At 43.0% G+C, this 13,797-nt stretch overlaps 1 protein-coding gene across 1 annotated transcript in view; it reads left to right on the forward strand.

Moving 5' to 3' along the window:
- The window catches only part of PCOLCE2 (procollagen C-endopeptidase enhancer 2), a 53,727-nt gene that overhangs the window by 12,310 nt on the left and 27,620 nt on the right, over positions 1–13,797 (forward strand). The window contains exons 3-5 of the mRNA XM_044290247.1: positions 7,221–7,476; positions 9,480–9,604; positions 12,528–12,664. Of these exons, the coding sequence (XP_044146182.1) occupies positions 7,221–7,476; positions 9,480–9,604; positions 12,528–12,664 (518 nt within the window). The remainder of the gene's footprint in view (positions 1–7,220; positions 7,477–9,479; positions 9,605–12,527; positions 12,665–13,797) is intronic.

Below are 13,797 nucleotides of genomic sequence, written 5' to 3' on the forward strand. Positions count from 1 at the left end.
AACTCCGCTCTAGGATGACTGGATACTAGTTGGTATATTGATGTCTCTCATACACAGCACACACAGAGGAGGTCTTATTCTCATATCTCTCTGTAGCAGACCCACAGAAATAGCAGCAGTAATGAGCAGTATAGCTGTGATTTCTGCACTGGGGTGAGATAGAAAATGTACTAGCAGCAGCTGTGTGTGCTCCTCTGCCTTTGTCTCCCTCTAGCAGCTCCTCCTCCCCCTCCCTGTGTAAACTGCAGACAATATGCAAACTGTACTAGCAATTGTATGTCCCCATGCAGTTTGCCTCAACCCGTTAAAAGGCCATTTAAACAACCCTTGATTAACTTTTCATATAGTTGCTCAGCACTCATTGTGGCCCCACATCGACCCATGCAAAATAATTGATTTTATTACTTTTCACTCGCAGAGAACTAAACATTTGTAATACATATTGCAAAGTGCACCCTGAAGTAAAACATAGGAAATGCTCGATAGCCGATCTATAGATTAGCATATGTAAACTCTAGTATCTTTGTAAAATACTTTCGCATTTCTCTAAGGCCCCATGCACACGACTGTAGTTCATTCATTTAATGGGGCCACAAAAGATGCGGACAGCACTTGTCCGCAAATTGTCCATTTTGCAGACAAGAATAGACATTTGTAACATGGTGCGGGACCTATGGAAGGGAAAATACAGGATGCACACCGCTGGTATACGTGTTTTGTGGATCTGTGATTTTTGGACATCAAAAACGGATATCGTCATGTGCAGGAGGCATAAGGGATCTGTCCTCAGTGTATGCTGCCCTCAAACAGGACAGCATAAAACTAGTGACAGATTCCCTTTAATAAGAGCTGAACCCGGACATATCCCATCTTCACCCCTCCAGCCCCCCTGATATGAGCATCGGGGCATGAAATGTTCCAATGCTCGCCTTTGCGCTGTTCTGAATCGCGCAGGGCAAAGGCATTTTTTGGAGATCCGTGACGTACCGGGCTCTCCATAAGGACTGCAGTGAGCGCAGTGATGTCACCGTCACTAATGGGCGGGCTTTAGCACTGCCCTAACCTTTAAAACAGCTAGGGCAACGCTAAAGCCCGTCAGAGCCGGTGACGACACCGGGAACACTGCTGGGCGGAAGTCTCCGCCTAGCAGTGTGCCAAGGTAACAAAACCCGAACAACCCCATTAATAACACATGAATGTCTGATGTTTCCTTTTAAGACATAAATGCATATAGTCTAATCACTATAAGAATAGGAAATATTAGATATAAATATCTAATGCTAATAAGACATACAGTTCATTTACAAGAGCACAAAATAATGCACTGAAAGTCCTAAATAATGTACATAAAAGGAATAACAGATCTGACAAGAGCAACTTGATGACAGTTTCCAAGTAGCAACATTGAACAAAGTAAAAACAAACTGGAATATCAATAAGATGTAAAAAGTAAATGAAGATATATTACAAAGGGATGAAATTTAGAGCCCTAGGAGATTGACTCAGCCTGTGTGCGCTCACCACTCCACTGGGGTAGCGGCATAAGGTATGTTACACTGTATTAGCTAGTCACAGAAGGTTACTGGGATGCCGATGAGTCAGCTGCCTATATGACAGTGTGATGACTACAGATTCCACAGATAAGTAAATGTCTGTTTTTCCAATTATGAACCTGTTACTAGCATGAATCCCATGAGTCATATCAGTAGGAGACATCAGTGTCTGTCTCTCCGTCTGTCTTCCCATCTGGCAGCATTGTCAAATTGAATGACATTGTGGACACTATATTAAGCAATAGACGAGATGCATCGGAATACAGGCTTTTCGGAAATTTTTGACAAAAATTTTAAATTGTGATTTGGCTGCATAAACAAGAATTCCCAGATATACTTCTGTTATCGGAAGCAGTAGGAAAATCAGATTATTTACGGCATTGAGTATGCAGAGGCATTTTTATCCAATGATCCATTAACTAGTATTGGAGGCCGAACAATTAATTCAGTGATTTTATGATGATTGGATATATCATTTTAAATCAGATATCAACCAAATAAAAAAATCACTGATCCATACATTCATTGATTTTTATGCCCTTGTACAGTTCTCTTTCTCTTTTGATAATACGTAAAGGGGTTGTCTGACTTCAGTAAACAGCATTTATCATGTAGAGAAAGTGAATACAAGGCACTTACTAATGTATTGTGATTGTCCATATTGCCTCCTTTGCTGGCTTGATTCATTTTTCCATCACATTATACACTGCTCATTTCCACGGTTACGACCACCCTGTAATCCATCAGTGGTGGTCATGCTTGCACACTATAGGAAAAAATGTTGGACTATGCATACTCCGGCGGTCCCGGCCACCAGAGAGCCTGGCATTTTTTCCTATAGTGTGCAAGCATGACCACCACTGCTGGATTGCAGGGTGGTCATAACCGTGGAAATGAGCAGTGTATAATGTGATGGAAAAATGAATCAAGCCAGCAAAGGAGGCAATATGGCCAATCACAGTACATTAGTAACTGCCTTGTATTCACTTTTTCTACATGATAAATTCCATTTGCTGAAGTTAGACAACCACATTACCATAGAGGAAGAAAGAATAAATAGTCTGATAGGGGAAAGGCTAGCAAAGGAACAGAACAGTTAAACCTATTCACACTGACGTTTACAATCACCTATAAAAATGCTACAAGAATGCACTACAATTAAGCTGGCCATATACATTAGATGTGTATCGGCCAAAGCCACCCATTTCAGCAGGTTCGGCTGAGCATGTAATGTGTATGATGGTCTTTTGACTCTCCTCCAATGGTTGCTATCAGGGAGATAAAGATTGGGCAAGTTGGATTTAAACTGCCTGATCCTTTTTTTCCCAGGAGGTAAGTTGCTGCCAGAGGTAGTGGCTTTCTCTCCTCTCCTCGTTAACTACTTATACATGCTCAGCCGAACCAAGCATGCATATGTATGGGATAATCGGCAGAGATAGCTTTTGGCGATATAAGCATTTAACCAAAAACTGTCTCATGTGTGTGGCCAGCTTTACCATACTTAATCATTTAATCCAATGTTGAATCATCAAGGGTCAAGCACAGAGGATATCTTTGTATGATGACATTGGCACCATAGCGATCATATGGCTAACCGTTCCCTGTGGTTTCCCATGACTCCATCAGAAGAAGAAAGAGTGGAGTCACTGCCCTGTAAAAGTGCTGATATTAACCATGGAAGCATATTAGGAAGTTGCTGTACACATAATTCCTGAACAATCCCCGTAAGTCTTTCCATTAGTAAGTGAACCTACACTAAATAAAATAAAGAAATACCTGCATTAACGATTACAACCTTTATATACTACTCTACCTGCACAAAGAACTTGGAAAGGCTAAACATTTTCCTATGATCCAATTGGGTGATGTCAGTATGTTTTTACAGTTATGGAGCAGGAGACATGTTGCCTTTGGTCCTTTCAATACATGCTCTGTATTACCAGCAATAACATGTTCTTATTACCAAACTCCAAAAGTTGAGAAGAAAAATCATAAAACTGTCCCTTCCACAGACTACAGGGTGCCATGGGTTGACAATGGAATTGTCCAGTCCTACATGCAGTAGAAAAATCCAGGTGTTCTACTTTGCCCTCGAGGAACTTGTTTGGCAGCCCGGGTGGTATATCTTATATTTACAAGTTTGCAGACCTTAAAACTGCAATCCCATGAGGGTGTGATGTTAGAAGATAATCCAAATGACTTCACTATATGTTCAGGAACATTAGGGAAAATAAATTCATTCCATTGTCACTACTGATATGAGGTATATGTGATCTTGCATTAAATAGGTTCTCTGAGATTAGAAATCAAAGGTATGGAATGGTACATGATCAGGGTCACTGCTGAGTAGGGGTGTAACTATAGGGGAAGCAGGGGAAGCGGCTGCTTTGGGGCCCTGACCAAGAAGGGGGCCCATCCAGGAAGAGGAGGACTAAAAGATTTTGTCAGGGCCCCCATAACAGTATAACACAATGATATTATATACAATGGCAGTATAGACAGTGTACAAAACGGATGGAACAGCTGCCAGGCCTCATCTGAGAGAGCGATCTTTACAAGCCACAGGAATGGGGGCAGCATAAAAGGAAGGGGTTGCGACAAAACTACTGGGGGAGGGGGGCTTCATTCAAAAATTTGCTGTGGGGCCCAGTCATTTCTAGCTACGCCACTGCTGCTGAGGCCACTGACTGGCCAGTCACTGTGACTAGATGGCTCATCGCACTTCTGGTCCAGCGATGACAACGAGATGGTAGATTGGCTTTGGCCCTGGAATGCTCTGAACAGAAAGTGTGCCATAAAATCAAGCAGCAACGTTTCGGCTGTATCCCAGCCTTTGTCAAGGCTTGAAAAAGGGCTAGGATACAGCCGAAACGTTGCTGCTTGATTTTATGGCGCACTTTCTGTAAAGTCCGTCCAAAAAAAGGATTCACTGGAGATGCTGCCGCTACCTCTCTTCATTTATTATCCTTAGGATAGGTCATCAATATCAGATAGGTGGGGTCTGATACCCCCAGTGTTCGGCTGTTTTGAGCAGCTGTGGCACCAGAAACTATACAGTGTATGGAGCAGAAGTGGAAGGCTCTGTACACTGTTTGGGAGATTTACACACCGGTCTTCCCCACTTCCATCAGATGTGCCACACGTATTAATAGGTGCGTGCCTCTTATTATTTGTGGCGCATCTGTGCAGGTCTGTTCACCAAAGCAGAGATCTACACCAGCAAGGGAGCTGTTGTTGATTTCTGCTATTATAATCTAAGCCAGTTTCCTGATGTAGATTATAATAAATGTGGCGGGCAGCCTATGCCACCCCCACACCACTTGCTACTTTAAAAAGTGGCGAGCAGTGCCTAAAACCCCCCAAAAAGTCGCCAAATTTTGTGCAACTACAGTGTGTGCCATACCACGGCTCTTTGGTGTTGGGATTTAGGCACACTGTATAGTTTCTGGTGCTGCGGCTGCTCACAGCAGATGATCGTGGAGTTGTCAGGTGTCGGACCCCTGCTATTGGTGACCTATACTGAGAATAGGTCATCAATATCTATCTCCTGGAAAACCCTTTTGATGTTTTTAGTTTAAAAGGGTTATCCAATGTCATAAACAGCCCCCCTCATGTGCCGGGCCCCTCACATGGAATATACTTACCTGGCTCCCCGCTCCTAGTCCCCGCACCGCCGCTGCTGCTTCTCTCCCTGTACACAGATGAAAACATCCAGTGTCGGGGGGGGGAGGGGGGCAGCCAATGGCAGGCGGGGACGGGGACGAGCCTCCCTAGCATTGTGGGTGACACTAAGGAGGCTCGTCCCCGCCTACCATTGGCTGCTTCCACCCGACACCGGATATTTTCATCCGTGTACAGGAAGAAGCAGCAGCGGCGGTGCGGGGACCAGGAGCGGCGCAGGGAGCGGGAAAAGCATGTTCCATGTCAGGGGCCCGGCACATGGGGGGCCTGTTTATGACATTGGATAACCCCTTTAAAGATGCAGAGAGCAGTCTGTTAATTGCAGTAGTTCCTGAACTATACAAATCAACCCCATTTATCTATGAAGATCTGCTTTATGTTACTCTGAGCATCAGATCTGGAATCAATCACTTTCTATCTACATATCCAGCAGTGAAGTAACATGTTGTGTGTCCAGATGAAGCGTACTGCAGGTTTTCAGAGCTCCGTTTACAGTAAACGCTCTCTTCAATTCAGCAAGGATCCATTTATTATTAGAAATTTGAAGACTGAGGAAAGCCGGCTGTATAGGGTTTCCGAGTATTGTTCCATGTTATGTCTTAACAGGGTCAGCAGTACATTTCACTGCAAGTAAATGTGTTTCCTTTATCTTCACTTCCTTCTTATTGGTATGTTGGAGATCACGTAGCAGATGGTACATTTGACATGAATGTTCTCAATATGTCTTTTTTTTAACTTCGAGAATGCTAAGGAAATTATCTTGATAAAACTTCACAGTAATACTGTACTGTATCTTGATATAAATGTCTGTAAAGGGGCGTCCAGTGAAGTAAACGGTGACCGCCATATTGTTATGTCTTGTTATATACATATGCTGTGTTGTGCTAGGTTATATAAATTGTGCTGGAAAGTGGAATATGTGAAGCATAATATACCTTTACTTGAGCTCTGTATGTACTGCGCCTTACAGACTGTAGCAGTGGGGCCCAGCCATAAATAGGAGCTGGAGCACCTCATGGTCAATCGACTAGCGTGCGTATCACAGAGCGCCGATGAGCCAGAGCGAAGTAAATACTGCAAAATCTAAAAAGGCCTATGCCGTGGTCATGCTCTGGACAGCTGCCAGTGACTGGTCAGGAGACATCTCTAAGTAACCCAAGTGTTTGTGGACCACTTCCAGCCTGTAACGTGGCGTGCATGAGAATGATACTCTACAGAGAGTAGTACCCAGAAATTTGGACCAAGCCATCTCGTGTGCCTTGTAACTGCCCACTAAGTATGTACGAAAAACTGTGAGTAGTTGCCCAGACAAGTCTACCCCAAGATACACTGTGACCTTAGTGTAGAGATTGTTCTGTAATTAGTGGCAACCTTCACTGTTGTGAGCACACTGCAATTGCAAGGAGTCTGCGTGTGTAGTACAGAGACTGTTCTACCACATGTAGATCACATATAGACCAGGTCTATTAGTAACTGCCATACCTCCCAACTTTTGAAAACCACAAGGCGGACCATGGCAAATGCTTCTAACTCTGTCTAATGCCTAGCTATCCATGCCTAATCCCACCCAATCCCCTTTGTGCCCCCCACACAGTAGTTATTTCCCATAGTGCTCCCATCATAATAGAATGCACCCTTAGTGCCTCCGTACAACAGAATGCCCTGTCAGTGCCCCCCACAGTAGTTACAACACAGCTGCCCTCTTAGTGCACCCCTTACAGTACTGCCCCTTTACAATAGTGCTGCCAGCTTAGTGCCCCCCTAATCCTTCTCTGGTCTGTCTTTAGATAATTACTTTTTGTTAGATGGGTCACCCTACAATAGGATGACCACAGGGTGTTCTGCTGCTGTGACCCCCTGTGATCAGCTGGAATCTGTAGCAGTACCTGGCAGCAAGTGTTCAGCCACAACAGGAGATATATAGAAAACGCATTGTCTGTCTGCCTCTGTTATTGGCTGTACCCATCAGTGATGTATTTTTTACAGGTACCTGAGGGTAAAGTTGTGGTCCTTTCCTTTCGGTTTATTGATTTGGAGAATGACAATCTATGCCGATATGACTTTGTGGACGTTTATAGTGGACATGCTAATGGTCAACGCATTGGAAGATTCTGCGGCACTTTTAGACCGGGCGCTCTTGTATCAAACAGCAATAAGATGTTGGTCCAAATGGTGTCAGATGCCAACACTGCAGGAAATGGTTTCATAGCAATGTTTTCTGCAGCTGAACCCAATGAAAGAGGTATTGTATGATACTCCTTGCACTAGACATAAATTTAGTAGTGTAAAACAGAATTAGGGTTAAGATTGTGTTTTTACCCTTTCCCATGCAATTTGTTATACTTGATTACTTGGCCGCCCAAAGGACATTTACACAAAGTGATATTTCCCAAACACTGAGGTGCGGAGAACACAAAAATCAACCACTACCAAGTGCAGTGTATAGTTGGACAGATTAGATTAGCAACACAGATGCTAGCAATTCCTGCCAAAGGGAAAGGTTGGAGACAAGGTCAGTAGTTATACAGACAGCAGGTGAAGTGGTAGTCAAGATCAAGTCTGGTGGACCATAAAAGAGCTGTACACATAGGTCAGGATCAGGTTAGTGGGGTCAGAGGCCACAGCCTAGGTAAGTAAGAGACAAGAAGTCAGTTTTAGCAGTTTAAAGAGGTTGGCCCATCTCACACATTGGTGGCATCAGAAGGATATGCGACTAATGTCAGATAGGTGCAGGTCCCACTTCTGGGACCCGCACCTATCTCTAGATATGGGCCCCCAAAGCGAAGGAGAGTTCACTGCGGATGCGGGCTATGCTCTCCATTCACTTCTATGAGAGTTCTGAAAAGAGACAAGCGACCATACTCTGATATTTCAAGATTTTCATAGAAGTGAATGGAGGGTGTACTGTCTCGTTTACTTTGGTGTCTCTGTTCTAGAGATAAGTGCGGGTCGCAGAGGTGAGCCTCTCTGACATTAGTGGCATATCCTAGCGATGCCACCAATGTGTGAAATGGGCCAACCCCTTTAATGCTATGTACAGGCACACCAAAGGCAAGTGTTTAAAAAGTTTAGACTGAGTACAAAGCAGAACACGTCCACCCCTGTAAATGTTGGGCATGTTTTTTAACAATAGCTTTTATTGATTTATTTATTTTTTAATAAAGAAGGCAAAAACTGTCAAAATTCAGAGAACGAGAGCACAACATCATGAACCAAAATCAGTGACATCTATAGAACTAAGTCTGGTTGGCTACTTAAGACCCGGGACAGTTGCACAACTAAGGTCCCCAGACTAAGGATAAACTGAAATAATAACCAAGGTTAAGTTTATAGGAGACCTGTCACCGCTCCTGAAATGTCAGTTTTAGTAACTACTTGTATTCCCCATGTAATAACAATTCCAGAGTCCAGAGCATCTATTCTTATGACTCTCTGTTGCGCCATTCCTGTATTATTCCTGATAGAAGTTTACAAATACATTGCCAGCAGTCTGCAGTAAAGGTACCTCTGGGTGTTACCAGTAGTGGGTGTGTCTGACTCTGTCCAATCAGTGCTGCTGGTGTCAGACTGTGCAGGGACACCCCCCAATTGGTAACACCCACTTGTACCTTTACTGCAAGCTGCTGGAAATGCATTCATAAATTCTAGTAGAAATTATAAAGGTACAACACAGAGTCCTAAGAATAGATGCTTCAGAATTGGTATTACATGGGGAATGCAAGTAGTTACTAAAACAGACATGTCAGGAGAGGTGACAGGTCCTCTTTAAGTTGATATGAGGAGACAAGGAGGACACAGGGGGGAGAGGGTAGGTAACTTTCTTACAATAGTATGGTTAATGTACTTTAAAATTTCACAATATTAATAGTACATTTTTGATGTTTAAAACCTAAAGGGGTTATCCAAGTTTGAATAAGTATGAATTGATGCCCAACCCTGCAACCCTGCACATACTTACCTGGTCCCCGATGCTGGCTTCATCCAGGTTTGCTCCACGGCTGCATCTCCTCTGCCACACATGACGCAAGGGGACTAGTCACTGCCGCGGCCTGCTATTGGCTTCACCCCCCCCCCATCAACGGCGATGGGGCGATCCTGGGGGAAGCCAGCATCGGGCATTCTAGAGGGGGGTATTCAAACTTGGATAACCTGTTTAACACAAAGCAAATAACATCTACATGTCTACAACTCATATATTTCTTCTGATTCTCGACCCATCATCCTAAATGAGAAGTATAATTGCAGGGGATCAGTACTGTGGAGGCCGCCTAGACAAACCTTCTGGAACCTTCAAAACACCCAACTGGCCAGATCGGGATTATCCTGCTGGAGTGACATGTTCATGGCATATTGTGGCTCCAAAACATCAGGTGAGACAAGAAAAGAATGACTATGATATCGCTCTGAACATTTACTAACCAAATTACTCCCCACGTCGCCCCTTGCCCTTCTGACTATTGGTTGACCAGCTGTATGGATCTACATGTATGGCATGTAGTCTGTGAGCAGCCTCATGCATACAATGGACCTTATTGTATTGTTTATTATGCTCAGTACTGTCCAGTCATAGCAGAGTGGACCTATCCCTCATACTATCCTTCCAGATCCACTTTCAGAGATGTGACTTGGTCTCTTAGTCAGATGATCTGTTACACCATTGTTTGTGGTGGCAATTCTAACAATTCTCCGCTCAGCTCCAGCGTCTGGTAGCCATTCTACCACCACAAGCATTGTATTCCTCCCTGTTTTATATTTTTCTGTGGTGTGGCTAAGATTTGCATTCTGTAATCTGCACTTTATGGCGCCTGCATGGTGAATTTTATCACAAGGCTGAAATTTCCCTTTATATATATTAAGAATTAATTTTCCAGGCCCAAATGTCCCTACGTCTAATTTAGGCTAAATGCACACGATCAGGATTGCGTGCGGATTTTCCGTGTGGATTTGAGTGCGGAAAATCCGCACTGTAGGTCATGTACATTTTATTCTATGAGAATTTTAAATTCTCAGGGCACACGATGCTGATTTTTTCCGCGCGGATTTTAACCTGTGGTGAGGATTTTAAAATCCGCAGCATGTCAATTTATTTTATTTTTCTTGACCGGATTTTCTTCATTCACTTAGTAAAATCCGCATGCGGAAAATCCGCACCGAAACCGCACCAAATCCACGCGCAAATCCGCATGCAAATCTGAACCAATTCATGCGCATTGACCGCACAGATTTGCCTGCGAACACCTGCGGATTTCAGTGCGGATGCTCCGCACATGAATCCTGAACGTGTGTATGTACCCTTACAGTTTACATTGGAATAACATCATATTACTGATGTATGGATTCTTATTTACAGCCTGCATTACAATCCAGAGGTGCATTTAAAATCCATCAGACTCCAGAGCTGAACTCACTCTCCCAGCATTTCTTGCTGCATCACAGAGCGTAGTACTATTGTGATTTGCTTACTGTCTATTAATCTAATCTAGAACTGACTGTCTTACAGCACTACAGAAGCATAACTAAAGGCCGCATAACATTACACTGTCAGATTCTTGTTTGCATCAGTCTATTATATAAGCCATCACAGTCGTTCCCTCCGTATTTATTTCTGTTGATTATCGGCAACACATCCCTCATAACACAGGAAGATGCGGTACCAATAACATGATCAAGATAGAAGATGCCCATCAGCTGATGAACAATCATTTGCTTGTTTATTGGTTGATTGACCTCATGATTATACGAGCCAGTTATCGGGAATGAGCGGTCCTATAAACACTTATTCTATCTGAAAGGCCTGAAAATTGCTCAGTGTAACAGGGGCTTAAACTGGTAGCAATGTGTCTACCTAGAGGCATATTCACCTTATCCATTCTGAGGGCTCATGCACACAAACGTATTTTTATTCCATGTCCGTTCCGTTTTTTTTGCTGCCCATATGCGGAACCATTCACTTCAATGAGGCCGCAAAAAACAGAAATTACTAGTGTGCATTCTGTTTCTGTATGTCCGTTCTCCAAAAAAATAGAACATGTCCTATTATTGTCTGCATTATGGACAAGGATAGGACTGTTCTATTAGGGGTCAGCTGTTCCGTTCCGCAAAATACGGAATGCACACGTATGTCATCCGTGTTTTTTGCAGATCTGCAAAATACATATGGTCATGTGCATGAGCCCTAAAGAAATTGGCAGCGAGGCTCTGTAGCATCTATGTCTGTCACTGCTTCTGTTACATTTGAAGGAAAAAAGCACTGCATGCCGATGTAATATGCAACCGGCGCCTCCCCCTAGGGCCATCTATATAACGCGTCCCAGGTGTAGAAATTGCCGAGTGGTATAGCCTAAAATGTCTCTTTATGTGTGTCACGGTGCTCCTACCTGGACACAGCTGGACCCCAGACTTTGGCTCCGAAGCAATAAATAAGTGGAATAATTGAGGGATAAAAGAATAACGAGTCCAGACCTTGAGAAGAAGTTCAAGGGCAGCTCCAAAACGATTTACAGGGTTTGTCTTGGTTCCAGCAGGGTTTAGCATGAAACTGGCAGGCAAACTCCACTCTGCTATATCTGTTTCTCTCTGACTCTGCTATACTGACAGGCTGGCTGTATAACTCAGGTTCTTCTGTATGCTGCACTTCACTTTGTAGTCTGACTCTAGGTGATTCCAGGTAACTTTCCTCCTGGCTCCTGAGGCTTTAATCCTTGGCCTCCATGGCCAGCAGAGCTTAGGGTGCTCTGGCTGGCGTGGACGTGCACCCCCTTTCCCCTAACTGGGGGTAAACTAGACTGACTATAACTGCCCCACCCTTCCTGCAGGAAGTAGGACTTCCCCACTTCTCTCCAGAGGGGGGTTAGAATGGAATGATAAGTTCCATTCTATCTACATACAGCTCTGCCGTGTTTGCTGCCACCTGCTGGTCAACCAGGCACATTACATGTGAACATAACAGTTCCATAACAAAATAGCAATGCACATTGTGGGGGACCTGGAATAAATACACAAGATGACATGAGGTTAAAGGCAGTAGCAGGGTGCAGAAGTAGTAACACCACTCTGGGGTGTTACAGATATCTCGGTACTCATGTTCTAGACAGCAGTCACAATGCTAATGTGAACAGAGTCTAAATTGTAAATGCAGCTTCTGACAATAAGAAAGGAAATAACTCAGCATCATACAAGAAAAGTACTGACGTGCTTAGATATACGCTCAACTTTTCATGTATTTCATTTGTGGTTCCCATTGATGTGAGTAGATGAAATGAAGGACGTTAATTTCCTTTTCTCTTGTTTAAGGTAATCGAAGTCAAGTTTGAGAAATTTGATGTGGAGAGGGACAACTATTGCAGATATGATTATGTGGCAGTGTTTAATGGAGGCGAGCTGAATGATGCCAAGAGGATTGGGAAGTTCTGTGGGGACAGTCCACCTGAGTAAGTAAACACAACTCACTAAATGCTAGAAGTGAATACAGGAGGTGATATAGAATATATTATATATGTAAAGAGCTCCAAAGCATATCTGAGATTGTAGCCACAATGTTTCTTATAATTTTTAATCATCTCATTGAGAGTCTGTTAATTGTTCTGTACACAGCATGCAATTTCAAAAGCCTGTCTATATGTCTATATGGCCAGGGCTCAGGTATTTGACTAGTGTATATTGGCCCATAAAAGATATGAATGTGGTTGGTTCTGCATCTCAGATTAATGTAACTGTCGTAGAAATTTCAGCAACAAATCATCCATATGGGTCATAGTTATATAGTACGATTGAAAAAAGACTGTCAAGACTAAATAAATGTAATTCCTATCTTTTCCCATAACTAAGACCCTCCATTCCCCAGCTTAGTCTTAGTCATTTGTACTAGTTTCAGCTCTAGGGCATCCTTTCTAAAAGCTAGTGTCCATATGCCGCACCAAAGCTTTGTAAAGTGGTAATATTACATCCCTATCCCGCGAGTCCATACCTCATTTAATACATGACAATATCCTGCTGGTCTTAGAAGCAGCTGATTGCATTAGAATTTTGCCACTGAAGTCTTTTAGGGTAAAAGGCCTTAAGGAAGGCTTTATCTTTGGTGCATTTATTTAGTCATTCTTTTATGTATCAGTGTTATTATTTAATTGTTGCAGTTTACCTATAATTGGGGTCTTATTTTCTGCTCCTTATGTTCAGTGTATTTACTTTGCTGCCCCCTATTTAAAATTCTTATTGAATGAATAAATAGTTTCAGTAGCTTTTTTTATACAGAGTCAAGTCTTCTGGCAGTCATGTCATTATGAATTAATTATATATTCATGTTCTTTGACACGTAGATGAACAGTATGTTTCCTGTTCAGTATTTTGATATTGATGTCCTATATTCAGAACAGACCATCAATATCAAATCAACAGGGGTCTGACACCCCACTCCCTTTCCAATCAGCGGTTCAGGAGTAGCTCTGGCGCTGGAACTACAAAGCTCTATTCCATTGTGTAGTCTACAGGTAAAGGTGCTGATAAAATTACCGATAAACTATAGAACTGGAGTCATTTAAACATAATTCTGTGCCAAAAACGTAGA

The sequence above is a fragment of the Bufo gargarizans genome, chromosome 4 (assembly GCF_014858855.1).
Source record: "Bufo gargarizans isolate SCDJY-AF-19 chromosome 4, ASM1485885v1, whole genome shotgun sequence".
Taxonomy (NCBI): Eukaryota; Metazoa; Chordata; class Amphibia; order Anura; family Bufonidae; genus Bufo; species Bufo gargarizans.